At 47.4% G+C, this 20,494-nt stretch overlaps 1 protein-coding gene across 3 annotated transcripts in view; it reads right to left on the bottom strand.

Annotated features, from left to right (window-relative positions):
- Window positions 1-20,494, bottom strand: part of Zbtb16 (zinc finger and BTB domain containing 16) — a 180,198-nt gene that overhangs the window by 54,805 nt on the left and 104,899 nt on the right. For all 3 annotated transcript variants that reach the window (XM_026392553.2, XM_026392557.2, XM_026392556.2), the window contains exon 4: window positions 7,766-7,852. In XM_026392553.2, the coding sequence (XP_026248338.1) occupies window positions 7,766-7,852 (87 nt within the window). The remainder of the gene's footprint in view (window positions 1-7,765; window positions 7,853-20,494) is intronic.

Raw genomic sequence — 20,494 nt, 5'->3', positions numbered from 1 at the left:
CTGGCACATCACAGGTACTTAAAAACTTAGTGAAGACATGAATGTAGGAATGATGGGACACACCATCTGCACAGGTTACCAAATCACTAACCTGGCAGACCTGCTGGAGCACATGGGGTTGGAGGAGAGAGCAGAATTGCTTTGGGGAAGGTCTAAGGTCGAGTTCAACCTAGAAGCCTGGTTCCTATGGAGGTCTGGGGTGGGGTGGGGAGGCCGGTAGGTACAAATGGCTATCTTTTGTCGGTCTGTCTGTGTCTCTCTCACTCTCTTTTTTAACAGATGAGATGAGATCATGTTTGAAGAAGGCAGGACAGGAAGTCCCAGGATATCCAGGTTCCTGGTGATAGCACATATGGGACCTCACTAGGAGATTCAGAATTCTTGACTCCTGAGGGCACCATGGAGGTACCCTAAGTCATGGCAGGGCATGTGCCTAGTGTTCCTGGAGACTGGTGTACTTACTTAATCCTTACCCTGGTTCTGCACCTGTCTGGCGTAGGTTTACATAGTAGCAAAGGTAGGAGCTCCTTTGGGCAGCTTGGACACTCTAGACCCCATAAGATTGTTCAAAGTGTGGAATATAATTCTGTTCTTATGTCTTTCTTCTTACTTAGAGCACCCCAGTGGCTGTGAGCTTGATGGGCCCTTTGGAAATGTTCTCTTGGCCTCAGGACACACGCAGGGATCCTGGAAGACCTCACCTTCACCTTGGAGAAGCAGCTAGATGCTATTCCTGTTTCTGTTCCACTATCAGGACTTGCCTTTCCTCTCACACACCCATGAGGCAGATAATGGCCCTTCCCCTCTGATGAAGACCATGATGGTGCAGAAAACACCATTGCCATCTCAGGAGATGCCTTCTTCCATGCAAGGCCTATGCTGAGTGTTTTACATGAACTAGCAAAGTGAACCCCTTAATACCCCATCGACAATGCACACCATAATTGTGCTGATGTTATAGGGAGCATCCTGATACTTAGTGCATGTAAGCAATCTGTCTAAGATCATAAAACTTGTAAATGATAGGGCTAGTATCTGAATCACCAGATACCAAGTTCTGAGACACTATGTACCGATACCCAGAGATCTACACTCTGACTTCAGGCTCCATGGATTCCTTCTTCTTTGAAGACTGGAATACAGGCCTGAGCCACTGTTAGGGCCCCCACTTGTCTAGAAGGCAAAGTCCTCCAGAGATCATCTTGTCCATTCCCCTGCCTCCAGGAACATCCATTCTCCCTAAGTGGTCACCGGCAGGTGCACCTCTTTGCTCCTCATCTCTGTCTCTCTGGCCTGGCCCACATAGGGCGGTCCTGACCCCAGCTCCCCAGGCTCAGGTCCCAGTGGCTGGCTGCTCAGAGTTCCCTGTGAGTGGACTGGAAGAGCTGAAGGCTCCTACAGGTCACCCTCACAGCCTACTCATTTGAGATCACTCATCTTCTTCCAGGGCATGCTGAAGATGGTCCCAGCTCCCTACCCTTGAGCTCAGCAAGGATATTTCCTCTGCCCTCTAATTAACATCACCTAATCCTGTCTGTTGCCTCCAGGCCTCTCCAACTCCCAAGTGGGAATGTACAGTGGCTTGAACAACATTATGATTTGTAAAATCCACTCCTAATTAGTTTGACTTTGAATAAAGAGGGTAATTATTTTTAAATTTATTAACTGCTGCCTGGCCGGAGAAGTTTCCAGATCAAATGACATGGAGAAGCTATTTCTGCTCAGTGATGCAGCAATTTATATTACTGATTGGTCATTAAAACCTCTGGCACAAAACCACTTGTGTTTCCTGAGCCAAGATAGTGTCCATGTGTCAAATTTCAAACCCAGAGTATAAATTAAGCCATTAATGGTATTTATCAGTGTATCTGGACTTAAAAGAACTACTTCCTAATTTAAGGCATTCCCGATATAGATCCCAGGAGGTGCACGGTGGGGCACGTGTGTATGTGCTCCTGCATGCGTGTTTTCTCACTCTTATTTTACTGAACGGTATAAAAAAACTTCTGATGTGTAAATGAAGTACCAGTATCTCGGGAGCTGCCTAGCTGTTAATTCCTCGCTTCTCTGCAACCCAAACATTTTGGAAGCAGCAGTGTTCTGCAATATGTATTTGTCATAATATAAAAGGTGTAAAATGATCTCTGTTTATCTCTGCAAAGTCTTTGCTGTACCAAAACAGAAAACTGAAATGTGACAACAAAGCCTGAGCCCAGCCCAACCATAAGCATGGCCACCCTGAGCACCAGCTTGGGCTCATCAACATTTTGCAGGGAGGCTGTAAGGGGGGTCACACACACCAGGACAGAAATCCAGGCTAAGTCGGGTCAAAAGTTGCCTTTTGCTTGGCTACACTGGAATTGAAATTAAACTCATCTTTTTGGTTTTAAGAATACCTGTGTGACACCATAATCACCTGCCCTATGCAATGTTGAATGTTCCCCATTCATAGTGGCCGCATCACAGAACCAGATTCAGGGAAATTGTATGCTACCCCAGGAGGAGGATGTGGGCATCAGGATGTTGGGAATTCTTAGCTAAAAGGGTCACAGGGATATAAAAGAGCCCTGCCCCAGGCAAGGTCATGATCTAAAGGACTCTGAACTGATCTCCCTGACTGCTCAGTCCAGGAACCCACTGCCAACAGAGGGCCACCATGCAGGGAGCTGAGGAATGGTGAGAAGAGCATGAAAGTTAGAGCTGAGTCAAGTTCCAGCTCTCTACTTCCTTATGGATGGCTTCTAGACCTCCATCTCCTTGTCTGTAAAAGGGGAATAATAAAGTGCTTTATAAATTACAGTATCAAAAATATCAGGTGCATTATCATATTCTATACTCCTTTCTTTCCAGAGCTCTCTCCCTGCTCTCCTGTTGGCTCTCCGGTGACACCTGGCACCATGCACTTGGCTTGTCCCTCTCTGGTAGCTTGAGTGTTATTTTCAGCATCCCCTGTAATCAGGCCTCTCTCCCGTCTCCTGGGTCCCCTGTCCTCAAACAGAGATGGCAAATAGATTTCACATTGTGTTCCCTCATTGATTTATCAGGGGAGCCGAGGATCTGTCTGGGTTCAGCCGGAAGTAGTGCCATGAGTGATAAAGGAACTTTGCGATGTGTCAGGAAGCCATGAGTGTCACGAAGGCCACCTTGCTGCCAACCCTACACAGAGGGTGAGATTGCTGTTGTATAAACTCCCGGCACCACGCACAATGCCTGAGCCAAGGCGCCTTGCTGTGGAGGAGCTTGCCCACAGCCCAGCCCAGGCTGGTGGAGAGCCTGACTCCAATCCACCACCTTGGTCTCCTCTCACCTCTCACGAACATTCATCCTTGCAAGAGCTCAGTTTACTCAACCTGTTGAGTAAACCATACATGGCATGCTGAATATCAACCACATTTTACTCAACCTAAGCAGTAACTCTAGACAGCTCACTTCTCTCTGATGGCATCTCCTTCCTCCAACAGGCAGGCTCCATTCACAAGGTCTCTGGAAAAGCATAGTTCACAGACCACCATGCTCATATCCCCCACTTTCTTCAAGAACAAGGACTGTGGCTCTGTTGTCACCAGTGTTCCCAGTGTGCACCAGGCACACGGGAGGTATTCCATGTATGCCTGGGGTCAGCCTGGGAGCAGCCTGCCGGGGTTCTCACCCCTCAGACTCAACCTGCCCCTGGCTGGAGGCAGCTCTCCCTCCCCGGCTGCTGCAAATATAAGCTGGATGGACAGAATTCAGGTGTGCGGCAAAGCTGGTTCCAAAGATGACACAGCAGCCCCAGGTTGGTATTCTCAGCGTAGGGTTCTTGATTCTGTGAGGTCTATCAACAAGAGAACGGCTGGGACCCTGGGAGACCTTGTCCTCCCCTGACTTTCAAGACAACCAGTTCTGGATCTACAGATAGGGAGACATGAGCTAGAACAGCAGCTCCTGTGTGACCTCCCCTCCCATCACCTCAGGGCAGCCCCAGGCCAGAGCCCTCATACCAGAGTCAGGAGGTGTACTCTCCACTTGTAGGAGACGTTTGTGAGGTAGAAGGACTAGAACTTAGAAATGTGGATGGCCATGATTATTCCAGCAGCGGACTTGTCTTCCTTCTTCCGCTCCAGGCCCTATGGTGGCCTGTCTCCAAGATGGCTGCCGTCGACTCCTCTTCCCCTATAGGTTCACAGACCCACTGAGAAGGAGAGTGTAGGCTTCCACCACCTGAAATCTAGGGCTGACTTGTGACAACCTTGATCCGCAAAACACAGCAGAAGTGAAGCTGTATTTCTATAGTCACTTTCCCAGCTTTTAAGAAGGCGGTGAGCAGTGTCCACCCCGTGACTCCTGGAGCCCTGAGCTGCCGTGTAACAGGCCCCAACGACTCGGCTGTAGAGAGGCCATGTGCAGGGGCTCTGAGTCATATTTGAATAAGGCCACCGTGGACATCAGCCCAGAGGAGTTTTCAGATGATCCAGCCCCAGGCAGCCATGAGAGGACCCAAGTGAAAACCACCCGGCTGAGCCCAATCAACTCACAGAATTGTCAGAGATAACACTTCATTCTTTTAAGCTGCTGTGGAAAAGGTTGGTGACACAGCAACTGATGGCTGCAACTCTTAGTACAGGGGCCAAACTGCTCTTTTAAACACATAAATCAAGTTATGTCATTCTCCCACAGAAAGTTCTCCAATGGGGATGGGAGTGTAGCTCAGTGATAGAGCACACTTAGCATGAACAAGGCCCTGGGCTTAATCCCCAGCACCAAAAAAAAAAAAAAAAAATTTAATTAAAAAACAATACAAGGAACTATTTTTCTTCTTCTCTCTAAATGTTCATGTGCATGTGTGTATATGTGTGTTTATATATATATGTATATATATATATATATATATACAAGTATTTATGTGTATTCTATTTCAATAAATTCACGTGTGTTTGTGTGTCTTGATATATGTTGTATGTGGCAGCCTGTGTGACCCAGTTACTTTTACTAGCATGTGACAAAGTTCACTGATATGTACATATACATAGACACACACTCATGTATCTCTATTGAGTTATGGTACATGTATCATAAATACAAGTTATGCTTTTAAAATGCACAGTTCAATGAATTTTAATATATTTAGAGTTGTGCAACCATCACCATAATCAATTTTAGAACATTTTTATCACCTCCAAAAGAAATCCTGTGTTCACTAGGAGTCATCTCCCCATATACCTTCCAACACCCTCAGCCTCTGGTTACTAGTTCATTTTGGGTCTGAATGGATTTGCCTATTCTGGACATTTCATTAAATGGGAGCCATATAACATATAGCCGTTTGTGTTTAGTTTCTTTCACAGAGCATATTTTTGAGGTTCATCCATGTCATATGTAGCATGTATCAGTGCTTCATTTCTTTTCATAGCCAAATTATACTCTATTGCATGAATATAGATCACATGTTATTAGTTCTTTCATCAGTGGATGGGCACAGGGTTATTTATATTTTTTGACCATCATGAATAATACTGCTTTGAACATTTGTGTACATGTGTTTGTGAGGATGCGTGTTTTCATTTCTCTTGGTCGATGGGCAGGAGTGGAACTATTGGATCATATGGCACCTCTATATTTAACTTTCTGAGGAGGTTCCAGAGGGCTCTCCAAAGTGGCTGCACCATTTTACATTCTCACTAACAATGTAGAGGGTTCTGATTTTTCCACATCCTCAATAATGCTTGCAACTATCTATATCTTTTATATGGCCACATCCTAGTGGGTGTAAAGTGGTATCTCTCTGTGGTTTTGATCTGCACCTGCCTGATGGCTAATGGTGTGCAGCATCTTTTCATGTGCTCACTGGCCATTTGTCTGTCTTTGGAGGCTTGTCGACTCCTTTGCCCATTCTTTAATTCAGTTATTCATATTTTTATTTCAGCATCATAGTGTTCTTTATATTCTCTAGTTGTGAGTACCTTATCAGGTATATGATTTGCAAATATGTTCTCCCCCTCCAAAAGACTCTAAGCCCATACAGAAGAGAACCTAGATTCCTTACTGGAGTTGAGAGACCTGCTTGATTTCTACACTCATCTGCCACCTCGCTCCTTGCTGTCTGCCACACTGCTCTTTGTGCTGTTGTTCCTTGAGTTTACCAGGTACGACCCAGCCTCAGGGCTGTGGAAGGGCTTATTCCCTCAGTTTAGAATCTCTCCCCAGAAACCTTTGAGTGGTTCACTCTCTCACTTTCTGATTTTGTTAAGATGTCACTTCAAAGAGCCCTTCTTGTACCAATCTGCAGTCCCACCAGCAATGTGAGAAGTGTGCCCTTTTCCCCCACATCCTCGCCAACACTTATTATTGCTTGTATTCTTGATAACTGCCATTCTGACTGGAGCTGAGATAGTAGTTTTGATTTGCATTTCTCTAATTGCTAGAGATGTTGAACATTTTTTCATATATTTGTTAATCAATTGCCTATCTTCTTCTGAGATGTGTCTGTTCAGCTCCTTGGCCCATTTAAAATGCATTCTGCTGTCATGTATAACAAATTAGGACAAATAAATTAATGAATAATTTTTTTAAAAGATCCCTTCTTCATGACCATTTTATTCCAAAATATTTATTTTCTCCTCCTTATTCTTCTTTGTTTTTTGTTAACACCATTTATTATAACTTGACCTGAAAGCCCAATACTGTCTCTCAGTTAGAATCCCAGCTGATGAAGAGCAGGACTGTTGAGTGTCTTCTATGTCCACACAGTGCCAAGCTCACTGTAGGAACTCAATAAATACATCTACTACTGTTCACTGAATGCTCACTCTGAGCTAAGTCCTTACACCCTGCAAAGGACTTCAAATTAAAATATCTCATTGAATCCCTCTGCTCAGAGACAGATACTATTACCACTCCACTTTTCTAACAGAAGACGAAACCCAAATTAACAGGGTTTGAGTAATTTATTCATGGTTCCACAAATAGGAGGTCGCAGAGTCACAATTAAACCCAGGTCGTCTGAATTCTGAACTCCAAGGCTCTACCACAGCTGTCCCCATTCTGAACTCTGGAAAGTCCCTTTCCCTCCTCTGAGCCCCAGTTTTCTCTTCTCTGACATGGGAACCGTGTCCTACCTCACAGGGTTACTGAAAAATTGGCCAGGTGGGATCAAGTAAAGCACTGAGAAGAGGGCCTGGCACATATGAGTACTCAATAAATGTGAGCTCTTGCAAGGATGGTGACAATGACACTGATCACAAGGATGAGATGACACTGATGCTGTGAAATTGATGCTTTGGAATCAAATAAAGCTATATTAGCTAATATTGTTCAAATACATCCTTGCGCGTAGACTGATGTCTTTTAGAGGATGGCTCAACCCTCACAAAGGGGGGATCAAGAGCCACACAACTGCAGCCATAGGACGGTTTCACCAGAGGGAGTGCACAAGGTTTCCTACCACTGCTCAGGGAAGGGGAGGCTCGGATCACGTCACAGACTCTCAAAGGCCTCGGCAAGAGCATCCAAGAGGCCTCGATGGTGACAGCATGAGTGACCTATGACTGCAGAGATCCGGGCCTAAGCCGTGGCAGCTGTTGTCATGGGAAACAGCCACACCTGTGAACTCCTGTCCAGCCAGCCCACAGGCAAGAGTGGCTGCATGTGGCAGAGGTCCGTCCTTACTCACAGCACCCCTGCAGGTGATTAGATAGTGTGTGTGCTAAGGACAAGAGGCACCAAGGTACTTCACAGCCACGCACGGCACGCCGGCAGACCTGGAGAATGGGAACCAAAGGCAACTCACCAGTGTGGGTCTGCCGGTGTGTCTCCAGGGCATCCTCCTTCGAGAACTGTGCTCCGCACTGATCACAGACGAAGGCTTTGGCACCCGCTGAAAGAAAGAAGAGGCCGTTACCACTAGAAGGACAATCCATGAGGCGGGAAAGTCCTGGGTCAAAACTGTGCAGATGGACATTAGGGGAGGGGGCTGGATACCTGTGAAGACCCTGAGCCAGGGATAATCCATGGCCCCCTCAGCCAGGCCAGATCCACCTCCAATAGGTACACCCTCCCCCCCAGAAATTCCAGACGCCCTCACCTAGGGCTCTCTGAGAGAGAAGAAGAAACAAAAGCAGCATAACTAAGATAAATGGAGATGGAGTCCAGGCGAGATGCCCCATGGAGAAGGAGCACTTTGAATGGCCAGTTCTGAGGGGTGGACAGCGACCAATGACACCCGGGAGGGGAAATGTGCCCCGCGGCCCTGTGATGCGTGGGAAAGCAGACATTGTTGATGCACCCACACTTGGATGTCCACAGGGACCTAGGACTCAGTATACCCCAAATGAACTCACTGTCTACGTCCAACCACGACCTGCATCTGACCGTGGAACACCCTGGGAATGGCTCACCAGTGCTTGGAGGACAGTCTAAATTCTCCCCAGGACTCACAAGGTCCTTCTTGGTGCTGGTCTTTCTGGCTCCATCCCCCTCCTCACTCTTGCTCCCTGGAGGGGCTGCCCTCTTCCTTCCTCAGTGCTGGGCATTCTTCACGCGTCCCCTGTGCTCTGTGGTACAGCGGCAGCTCCTACTCATCCTTAGGTCTCAGCTCTGACACCCGTGCCCTCGTGTCTGGGTAAGGTGACCCTTCTTTCTGCTCCTCTAGCACTTTCTTTGTTCCAGGTTGTGGCCCTTGCCATGCTCTGTTCTAAATGCCCATGGACCCGTCTCTTTCTCCTGCCACACTGTGAGCTCCCTGATGGAGAGACCATGTCGTCTTGTGCATGGCTGCACCTGCCTGGCACAGTGGTGACCTGTGACTGCACATATTTGTGGAATCAACAACAGCAACTCAGTGCAACCCAATTTAATACATTTCCTTAGAACTTTGTTATTTACAAAGCTCAAAGTGACAAGGTTACCGTGTCAGGATGAAACGGTACCTCTACCACCAGCGAATAGCCTTCGAGGCTCTAATATGTTCTCTTGCCCATGGGCTGAGGGTTGGCACTTTTCCTGCAAAAGGTCCTGAAGACATCTCTCTCCCAGGCTTGTGGATAATCACAGTCTGCACAGGACCCTGCTGTGTCATGCCTGGAACACTGTAGGGGTCAAGGTTAGTCTCTACACTGCCAACCGCCCTCTGACTCACCCAACAGAGGCAGGTTCCTTGAAGGCCACTTGATTCCGCACACTTCCCTAGTCATAAGGATACAGTGGCTCACAATTTGTACTGATTATAAATTCCTCTACTTGGCTTCCCTAACCTGAGCCAGTGTGCCATCTACCTCTGCAGGTAGCTTGTCCCCATGGTCCTCTCTGGCGCTGCTCGACTCTCCCTGAGTCTCTGAGCTTGAGCAATTCCCAATCTCATCCTTCTGTTTCAGCCCCATTCCATTTTCAAAGCCAGAGTATGCATGCACCAGGCATTGCAGCCGATCTCCATTCTGACCTGTCCACTTTGTTCCTTTTAACATGTCTGAGCACTTCTTGAAGTGTGCCTGTAGGTTTATTTAGGCATAAAAGTCTCATTGGAACCAGAACTACTTTTTACACAGAGCTAGAGCCCCTAGTGCTATTTTCTCACCCCTTCCAATTTCCCAAGGCTTTAATACATAGCAGGTATGTATGTACGCTGAGTGCTTAGTGTACATCATTTCATGTAATCCTAACAAGAACCAAAGTACCTATTATTATAACCCCCACTTAGCATATGAGTAAACAAGCTCAGAGAGGGTAAGTACTTTGCCAAGTGTCACACAGTGGGTAATAGAAGAGGTGAATTCAAATCCAGGCAGCCTGACTTCAGAGCCTTCGCTCTTAATCCCTGAATCTTTAGTCTCCTTAGATAGAATTCCATCTGAAAAGATGCTTTAAGGATTAGAAGGTGAAGTCTGGGCTCCCTTCCCTCAACTTGAAAAAAAAAAATGGAAAACAAGTCTGTCCATTTTATCCACCAGGGCTTTGTATAATGTTTCCTAAAAGTTTAACAACTTTTTCCTTAGAGTATTAGCATATACTTAAGAAATTTAAACTCAAAATACAAAGGCTTAAATTTAACACCCAGTAAAACCAGTAGCAAGTATGAGGATGAGGACGCTGACCTTGTCTATATTCCAAATGATGAGCTGGTGAGACTCTAGTAGGTGCTCAATAAATAGGAGTGACTGACTAAATAAATGAATGATAAAGCACCCCAGGGGAGAAATGAAATTGCTTTTCGTGGAGAGTTAAAAATAAATATCATCATTTGTCTTAGGTGGCTGGGGTTGAGTTTCACCTGGAGGCAGGGAGAATTCCACAATGACCTCTGGGTGTCCCTTCGAGCTGCAGGATATCCTTAGGCCAAGCACCTGGTACATGGCTTAGAGAGCTTTGAAAAAGCAGCCAAGAAAATACCTTCCGGCGAGGCCAGCAAAGCAGTGTCTGTGTGTTCACAGAGGCAGCAGCCGGCTCGGCTTTCATCCATGTATGCAGGAAATATAGAAAAGTGCCTCAAAGAGCAGCGCAGGCCAGGATGGGGAATCTGGGCTGGATGAAGCCACAGCGCGCTCACAGTGAGCAACTCCCCCTAGTCCTAAATCATTAGCCGTCAATGATTTTCTGTGGATCTGTAAGGGATCTGATTTTAATTGCATTTCTTTCTTTGGTTCTATCTGTTCTCTCGGCTCCCTCCACAAGACTGGAGGGGAGGGCGCCTCCTGGGCTTGGCCGTCGTTGGCCGTCTGTGCTGGAGCCCTGTGATCGAGTGAGGAGCCTGACCGTGCGCAGGCTTCAAGGGATGTGGTGTGCAGCCGTTCTTAGAAACGGCCATCCGTGTGGGTTGTAGTAGCGTCTCACTTTAATGGCTGAGAAGTAGAGACAAAGGGAGGGGGGAGCAGGTAGGAAATGAAGGGCGGATGTGTACCACCAGACAAGTTCAGATGAAGATAAAGACAGATGAGCACGCTGATCTGGTGAAGGCTGCTGGCTGACCGCATCTGGTTGCCTTCAATGTCCTCCCACCCCACCCCACCCCACCCCACCCCATGTGCTGAAGTCGTGGAACGGAGCTCAGTGTGTGAAAGTCCCTGTCCTTGGGGACCCTGGGTCAGGCTCTCCGTTACATAGACACCACAGACATCAGCTCCCACTGCCAGCCTCATTTATGAAGCCCCAAAACTCTTGCTACCCCTGCCCAGAGACACTCTGACCCCCCCCCCCCAACTCTCCAGGGTAAGCCAAAGAGCAAAGATGCGGGCTGAGTGTGCCAGACAAAATCCCGAAATCCACTCTCCCGGGGAGGCTTGTGCCTTTAAATTGTCTCTGTAATGGCTGGCTCAGAGGCAGAAATATTTGGCAGCCCTGAAATTAAAAGTGATAAATTTCCTCGCCAAGCTTTGATCGATAATAGAGGCCTCATCTGTTAATCAATAAGACAGTCTCTGCCTGTTTACCGTGCATATGTTGTTCGCTGCTGCCTTCAGTATGATGTCAGGTTTGCATTCAAAGCAACTCAAGTGTGTATAAACCACATGGCTATTCCCAAAATGCATTACGGTGACATCATTCCGCCCCTAATACATTTATAAAGCATCAATGGAGGGGCGTGGGGGAGGGGGGTGGTCATGCCAGTTGAACGCTGCGGGTGCATATGGACCTAGCAGCAGCATTCACCCCCACGAAATTTCCTGGGGTTCAACCCAGAGCAGGGGGAACCCAAGGGACAGGATCACCACATCCTTCCTACACACAGAGGATGCCCATGAAGTACATGCCAGGAGGTGGCTAAGCGTAAAGAAACAAAAGAGATGGAATCTCTGCCCTCATGGAGCTTATGTTCAAGAGGGAAAGGCAGATTTTTTTTTTAAAGCAGGTCTATGTAAAATAGGCCAGGTGGTAAGAAATGATAAAAAGAGAAATAAATTAAGCAGAAAGGGATGGAGTGCCAGGGCTGTCATTTTGTGCAGGGAGGCCAGGGAAGGTGTTGTGGTGACTGGCATCTGAATGGAGAACCAGAGGAGGCTGTGGGATGCCATGAAGGGCAGGGAACAGCAGGGCGGCTGGATGGATGGCATGGAGTTGGTGAGGGAGAGTGGAGACCCAGCAAGAAATGTATGGACTGCAGGGAGAGACGTGAAACAGCAGAAGGCAACAGCAGGAAGACAGAGAGAGCTGGTCCCACGCTATCTTTCCTATCAACCACAGACCTGTGAACCAGGAAGAGAACTGCTTGACCTAGAGTCAGCAGAAAGGGGTGCCAGGCCTGAGCCGGCCACTCACTGCTGCGGACATCACACAAGCCATGGTGCCTCAGTGAACCTGCCTCCCAATCTGTAGAATGGGGATGATCCAACCTGCACTGAGGCTGCTGTGAGGCTGGTTGGTGGGAGATAATGGGCGGTAATAAACACAGAACTCATTCTCAGCCACAGAATAGGCTCCCATGCAAGAGATCATTGAGACTATTTATAACTCAGGAGGTGGTGGAGTGTGGTTGAGAGCTCAGGATGCAGGTCAAGAGAGCAAAGAGTCCAAATGCCAACACAGCCAGCCACCAACTGTGACCTCGAACAATTTGCGAAACCTCGGTGCACGTGTCACCTCATCTGTAAAATGGGAACAACAAAAGCAGGTCCCTCTAAGGACTGTCCCTCACAGAACAATGAGTGGTTTAAGCACTCAGCCTAGGTCCAGTGGCAAGATACACAGAACCTATAGAAAGTAGCTACCATCATCACTGGTCATTATTCCTTTAAAGAAGAACTCCCATTGCACAATTAGAGTATGATTGGTTTTACTGAAATTCGATGCACAGTTATTCGGAGGCCATTTATCTTGTACAAAGGGAGTCTAACATTTGTAAAGACGCATGCCACCATGTGCACACACCCGAACCGTCCCTTGTCCCTCTGATTTAAAGGTGAATGATTGTTCTGTCAGGGGGAGCAAAAAAATCTGTCCTAGGACCAATACATCAGCATCAGCAGCTATTTCACTAACCCAGCTCAGAAATTCTGCCAGACAAGCCCCTAGAATCGCACTCACCAGCCCTGTGCTTCCAGGTTCTTTTCTGTCTTCCCGAAGACTGTAAGCTGTGTGCAAGCAGCTCCCATATGTCCTGGGCTCCACTGACCCCCCCCCCAGGGCCCTGTGCCTGGCATGCACAGGGGTGCACTGAATTATTGTTGAAGAAACCCTCAGGCAGGTTCCTGGGTGCAGAACTGGCCTGAGAAGAGGGCAGTGGCCATTCAGGGCACTGCCACGCTGTCCCCTAGGGGGTGGCAGAGTCCTTATTCTGCATACTCTGGCTTCTCTGCTGCCCCTTTGAAAATTCAAGGACATGGTCACTGGCTAGAGCTCAGGAAGTTCAAGTGAGAAAAAGAGGAAAGGTTAGAAAGTGGGGGTGTCTGCTTCCCCTGGAGCAAGACCTCAACCCAGCCACCCAACATCTCCCCTAGCAAGAAACAGACAAGTCTTCGCTCCAGGACACTCAGTGAGCCTCCTGTCCTTTGGCAGACCTGGGGAGGCCAGGCTGGATCCTCTGTTGACTGGCAGTGATCTGCAGGGAGAGGTTCCCTTCCCCAGCCTCTCCTTAAGTTCATCTGGGAGTTAGTGAACCCAGTTGTTAAAGAAACAGACAGATAGCCTTGCCCCTGCCAGACCCCCAGGAACCCTGCAGATGTGGGCTCAGGGATGCTGTAACACCACTCTTGAGGGGAACAGGAATGTCTGACCATTCCAAATTTACCAGACCTCTACTTTCTTTGATTTGCTGGCACCTTCAAAAGATGGGACTAGCGGACACAGAAGGGTTCAAGGGTAAAGGTGGGTAGATACACAGAAGCAATAAACAGAGACAAGATGAGACTCCACAGTCCCACTAAGGCTGGAGCTGGTCTGAGGCCTCCAGGTTTGTGGGGGCTCCGCAACTCCCTGACTCCCAGGAATCAGAGGGACGGGCCAGGAAGACATTTGCAAAAGCATAAAGCTTTATCTAAATGCCAGGATGCCAGTGACAACAGAGATGAAAGCCCATAAAAGCTACCACCAGCTCCCCACAGCTGTGCCCCTTCCTTGGCCCTCTCCCTTGGCAAAGCACAGAGCCTTCCCCCCCCCTCCCCGCCTGTATTCCTAAACTGAAATGGGCTGGGGGGGTCCCAAACATGTAGACAGCGCTGGATACAATCAGATGTGGGGCAGAGTACCTCTGAAGGATGCAAGGCAGGAGCCAATGTAAGAAGGAAAAAAATTCAAAAATCCCTCCCTCTCCTAACCTCCCCCGCCCCTAGGCTAATAATAATTTTTTTAAAAAAAGGAACCACTGAAAAAAAAACACCTAGTGTTTGCCAGCATCGAATGTTGAGTGGTGTGTCCTTTTTTTTTTAATTCCTTGAGATTTTAAAATAAACATCTTGAATGTTCTGATGAGATATGCATGCCTGCTTACATAAGGAAGTACAGAGTGTACCAAAACAGCAGACCCAAAAAAAGCATGAGCTGTCAGAACAATGAGTACAGACGCGGGGCATTTTACAACAGGCCACGGTGTACAGTTTTATTTACAGTACCTCTTATCAGACGGAGAACAGCACACGGGCTGCCAATTCCAAAGGCCAGCACTGTGTGTTCCTTCCCTCAAGGAGATGTGTACTCCCAGAGAGGAGCTGCAGGCATGCTTGCAGTTCGCTCTCTCTCTCTCTCTCTCTCTCCCTCACTGGCTCTCCCTCTCACTCTGTTTCTCCCTTATCAACAAAAAGAAAAACCAAGACAGAACCAGAGGTTCTGAAAGGGACACGGATTCAGGAAAGAGGGAAAGGGGATACAGGTGGGCGGATGCCAGCTGAATGGGAAAGCAGCAGTCCTGTGGGCCAGTCCAGGGAGTGTCCAAGGGGAGCTCTCATGGACATTACCATGGGGCCACTGGCCTTTCTGCAGGACTGGAGGTGAATGAACCACTAAGACAGGGCCCCAAATCAAAGACAGGGTGGAGAAAGCCACCCGGAAAGCCTGGCAGGCTGAGCCGCAGAGATAGGGGATCAGCTGGGGTGGAGGGTGGCTCCCTTCCAGATGTCTGGAAGTCAGCTTCCTATCACTGACCTGTTAAATGCCTGATCCCTCTCATGTGATTCAACATCCACTCTGCAGAAGAGGAGACTTGGGCTGGGTCAAGGAGAAGGCTGAGTGTCTATGTCTGAGAGAACATTTCTCCTCCTACTCAATAAATGTCATATTATAGAAGCAGCAGTACTACCGTGGTGCCTGGTGCTCTTGGCTTCATAGGGGTCCTGTAAGTCCCCCTCTCAGGTCTCACAGGGTCTGCCTTGTCCCTTGTCCCTCCAATGCTAATTCTCCACCAGAGAGGTTTGGAAAGCTCCTTGTTTATGGCTCCTAGCATCTGCAGGTAATCCAATAGGTTTTGAAATGCAGCCCGCAGCCAGTGCAAACACACACACACACCCAGTGTAAAGCTGCACAAGTCAAGTCCTTAACAACGTGCTCTCTGGGATCAGACAAAGCTGGGTTCAAGTTCTGATTCCACCATTTCTAGCTAACACTCTGGGCAACTGATCTTCTTTTCTGGACCCGTTCCTTCACCTGTAAAGTTGGGTTCAGGGTGTTTGCATCTCACACAATTGGTTGAGTGATGATTAATTTAAACCCTCTCTCCCTCTCCCTGCCCACCTCTTGTCAGTAACTGCTCAGTATATGCTCATTGTCATGGACATCAACATTGTCCTTATTGCCATTATTTTATTACCCAATGTCAATATATGAGACACACATGAATATTGTATGAATGTACAACACTTGAAATAGTCTTACCATCCCAGTCAAAGCACCAAGACAAAAAAAAAAAAAAAAAAAAGGAGCCTAGATACCCACTCTGACAAGTCTTCATTGGGCAGATTTCCCCTGGGTTGTGAGACCTATGGAAAGGTGATGCCTCTCAAGACTATGCCCACGAAGCCCCAATACAAACCAAAAGCTACAAGGAAAGACAGGATCAGCTTCCTCTTCCCTGGGTGTTAAGGAGAAGGCATCTCTGCTCTGATCTTCATTCATGGCCAAATTTTTCTTTTTTTTTTCTTTTTTTTTTTTTTTAGAGGTACTGGACATTGAACCTAGAGGTTCTCTACCACTGAACTACATCCCCAGCTCTTTTGATTTTTTAATTTGGAGACAAGTTCTGGCTCAGCTGTTGAGAGTCTCACTAAGTTGCCCAGGCTGGCCTCCAACTTGCCATCTTTCTGCCTCAGCCTCCAGAGTGGCTGGGATAAAAGGCCTGTTGAGCCTTTGTCACTCATGGCCAATGTTTATTTTTTAATTTTTATTCGTTCTTTTTAGATATACGTGACAGTAAAATGTATTTTGACATATCATACATACATGGGGTATAACTTCCCATTTTTGTGGCTGTACATGATGTCGGTTACACTGGTCGTGCGTTCACATATGAGCACAGGAAAGTTCCGTCTGTCACGGCCAATCTTTAACAGCCATCATTATCTTTCTATTGCTACCCAAAAGGTAAGGAGTGAAATCCCATTTAAGGTGAATTATTTTATCTTATTTTTTTAAGGTGAATTATTTTACAAGTATAATGGTAAATTTACTGTAGTTAAAAACAAACCAACCAACCAGTTCCCAAATCTACCTGAAGTTTAGTACTGACCTGATCTGCAGACTCACCTGGCCATGGCTTCCAACCCCTTTCTTCTCCTGGCAACTTCATGACTGAGAAGTCATGGTACCATAGCAATCACAGTTTTTGCAAGGGCCCAGACATCTGTCCTACCAAAGGGACTTCAGCCCTTGCCATCAAGGGGCCAGACTTACTTCCAGACAAGCCACACCAACTGGGAGATCTCCCCACACTAAACATCAGGCCTCCTGAACTCACATCCTACAGTGGCTAGTGGTCAGACACGGCTTTGGGGTGGTTTTTCTTATTGGCAATATGGTCTCAGCATCAATTCTGTAGCTTCACATGCCTCTTTAAAAGGGGTTTATTAATCCTTATATGATGGTTTCCGCAAGAACCAACATGAACTACCTGGCACACAGTAGGTGCTCAGTCACTATGGTGATTACAAATGAAGTTCACTTCCTCAAGATGATGAGCTCCAGTTTGTCAGCCTCTGGCCAAAGCCTCCAGAAAACTCTAGCCCATAATATTTTTAGCCCCAGAGCTCCTGGGGGAAGGCCCACCTGCAAGGAGCAAATGACCTGAGTGGGTAAGACACCACTTCTGAGTCTCTCATACGCATAACCCACTGCTTGGGAGGGAAGAGGAGGCCACTGAGATGAGCCAGTGTGAGTCACTGCTCAAGGACAATCCTGCTGGCCCTGAGCACCTAAGATATACCAAAACACCACAAAGAGAAATGGATTCAGGGTTCAACTGTCACTGTCTGAGCTGTGTGACCTTGGATGAGCCTCTTTATCTCTTCATCTGTAAATGACCAGTTTTAAACCGGGGACGTTGCTAAGGGAGAAAAGATGAATGGGTGCGGTATGAGAAGAAGCCAGAGTTCGTGGCAAAGAAAGCTCAATGTGTCCAGAAAAGGGAGCTCAAAGGCTATAACCCTTGGTGATGGCAAGGTACTGGCTGGATCAAGCCAAGGCTGGGTGCCCCAGTTCAGCCCGGTTGAGCCTTCTCCAGGGAATACTTTATCAGGCGAACAAAACGGAACAGAGAGTCCAGCCGCTGGGATAATCATTAGCCAGAGTCAGACTGAGCCAATGAGGCTACACCGAGGCTGACCCCTGAGTGCCAGGGACACCTAGGTTTCTGGTGGTCACAGCTTTGTTTTGTTTAAGGGAGACGGCCAGCTCGGCAATCTCAGCATTCATAAGACTCTAGGTTAAAAAAAAATAGAGAAATGAATGAAAGTGGGGAGTTGAGCCATGATTTTTTGGGACACCTGCTCAAATCCTGGAAACCGGCAATCATCCTCCTCCCTGGCCCCCACTTGGGGGTTCCCAGGTGAGAGATTCAGAATGATAAGAGGGATTTCTTCCGGCTCTGAATCAGCAGCCCCAAAGCCCCAAGGCCCCAAAGCCCCGCGTATTACCTCTCCTCTTTAAATACCCTTCTCCTTTCTTCTGAAGCAACTTAGAGCACTATCAGAATCTGTATCCCCAATCTGGAATGGAGGGGAGTTACATGTGTGTGAATGTGCATACACGCATGCACGCGTGCACGCGTGCACACACACACACACACACACCTGAATGCACATGTGTGTCCCACTCCCAGGTAAGACCTTCAATGCTGCTTGGACAACAGAATAAAAAAAACCTGAGCCACCCCAAGGAGTAATGCCAGAGTCAAAGCCCTGCCTAACCCACACAATGCCAAGCTGATGCCAGCCGCTGCCATGGTCCCCCATTATCCTGATACTCCCTCCCACTAAACGTTTACTAGAGGTATTTTCAGAGGGAAGAGAGGGAAGCCTTCCTCAGCCTTTCGAGCACTCTGGCCCTCCCTTCCTTTTTCCACACTGGCTCCTTCCTCCCTCCTTCCTTCCTCACTGAGGAGTACTCAGGGTTCTCTCAGTGTTCAGATCTCTTTGGGATCTCTGTATTGATAATTTCCCATCCCCTTTCTTCCCAGATTTTCCCCCATTCCCTCCCTATTCCTAGCATCTCTCTCCAAAGCCACTTGCAACTGTCTTTTTGGTATGTGTGTGTGTTTTGCTTGTTTTTAAGCTAAATACCCTTAGGAATCGTACTTGAACAAATGGTAAGATCCAAAGGCTTTCTGAAGGTTTCAAATGCTGTCGCAGGCATCAGAACCACTGCATTCTTCAAGAAACCAGTTGGCAGGGCTTTGCATGCGGGTATCTGTTGACCATTCCCTTGGCTGTGAGCTGACCCGCCCTGCAGGCAAGGTCTCCTTCAAGTTGCCTCGAGAGCATCCGTAGTTCAACCTCTCTGAGTGTTATTTTCCTCACCTATGAAAAAGATGGTGCTACATCCCTCCTACCCTGAAAGCAGGACTTTGAAGTTGCCCAACTCCAAGGGTGCCACTCATTTAGAAATGGGACCACAAGGTTATTGGGAAGTTTAAATGAGAAGATGCATGGGAAGGTGTCCAGCACTGTACTTGGCACCAGCCCCTGCCCAGTAACAACCCTCTCCTCTCCCCTCAGGATCATATGGGTCCAGCAAAGGCTGTCCTGCAGTGGGCATCAATAATACAAGCTGCTGCAATCACAGTGAGAATATTAGTCACTGACACCTACTACACATTTATTATGAAACAAGCAGCTATGCTAACTACTTAAAATGTAATATACAACAATTTAGACCTTTTGCAACTCTAAGATTATCCCCATTTTAAAGATGTGAAAATGGAGGTTTAAAAAGCTTAGTTCACTTGTTCAAGGTCTTATTGCTGGCAAGAGCCAGAGAAAATGAAACTAACTTCAACCAGGGTGGCAGCATGGGAAGCCCACCTAATCATATAAGTTATAGAAGGATCATGGATCATATAAGACCTTAAAGCATGAGAAGCTCCTAGTAAGGGGAACAGAAAAAAGGTACCAAAGGCAATGTGCTCAAGGCCTCTGCTCTTCTCCACACTCCAGCTCACCACTTGAAACCAGGAGACCTCCTCCATGAGCTTCTTCATTTCACCCCCTCTTCTTTTCACCATGGTCCACCAGAGAGAACCTGGCAGCAGTTGGCTCTTCTAGAGCCAGCTCTGCAGAGGACTTCAGTGTTTTTCTATGGTCCTACTTTCCTTGGCCTCAATTTCTCCATCTGCAAAATGGACATCAAATTCCTAGCCCCTCTCTATAGTCTAAAGCTATTATAGAGAGGAATGGGCTCAAAGACATGAAAGCATGGGGCGGGGGGTGCTTTACAAAGGAAAAGGTGTCACTGATCATTTAGACTGACTTAAAACAAAACCCCAATTAGGCAGACCCCTCCAGACTGGAAGCCCTCCACCAGCATTTTCCTTTCAGCTTCTAAGGGAGCAAGAAGTTCTATCCTAACAACTGTGTTCACTGAAAGTAGAAAAATGGACTCTCACTATGAATGACAGCACACTTCGAAATCTGAAACAGACAAGGTTGTCTTGGTTGACCTTCAGTTAACCCAAAAGTCCTTTTTTTTTTAAGAGAGAGAGAGAGAGAGAGAGAGAGAGAGAGAGAGAGAGAGAGAGAGAGAGATTTTTTTTTAATATTTATTTTTTAGTTTTAGGCGGACACAACATCTTTGTTTGTATGTGGTGCTGAGGATCGAACCCGGGCTGCACGCATGCCAGGCGAGCGCGCTACCGCTTGAGCCACATCCCCAGCACCCCCCCAAAGTCCTTTTATTACACTCCCCCTGAGCATCTTGGTTGTCCAAAGATTTGCAGAGAAGACCCTCACTCTTGGCTCTGAGGGTCTCTTCCCTTCTCCCCTTTGCTCTGCATGTGCCCCTGATAATTTCCCCTTTACTCACTGCCCTAACCAAACCCCTTCCCCCAGAATACCAGGTGAATTTAGTGAGTTTTGGCTGAATATGTACATTTTAGGCCCAGGTATCTATTCTAAAC

The sequence above is a fragment of the Urocitellus parryii genome, chromosome 4 (genome assembly GCF_045843805.1).
Source record: "Urocitellus parryii isolate mUroPar1 chromosome 4, mUroPar1.hap1, whole genome shotgun sequence".
NCBI classification, from domain to species: Eukaryota; Metazoa; Chordata; class Mammalia; order Rodentia; family Sciuridae; genus Urocitellus; species Urocitellus parryii.
Note: the sequence above shows the minus strand (reverse complement) of the source record. Positions and strands in the feature narration are given on the sequence as shown.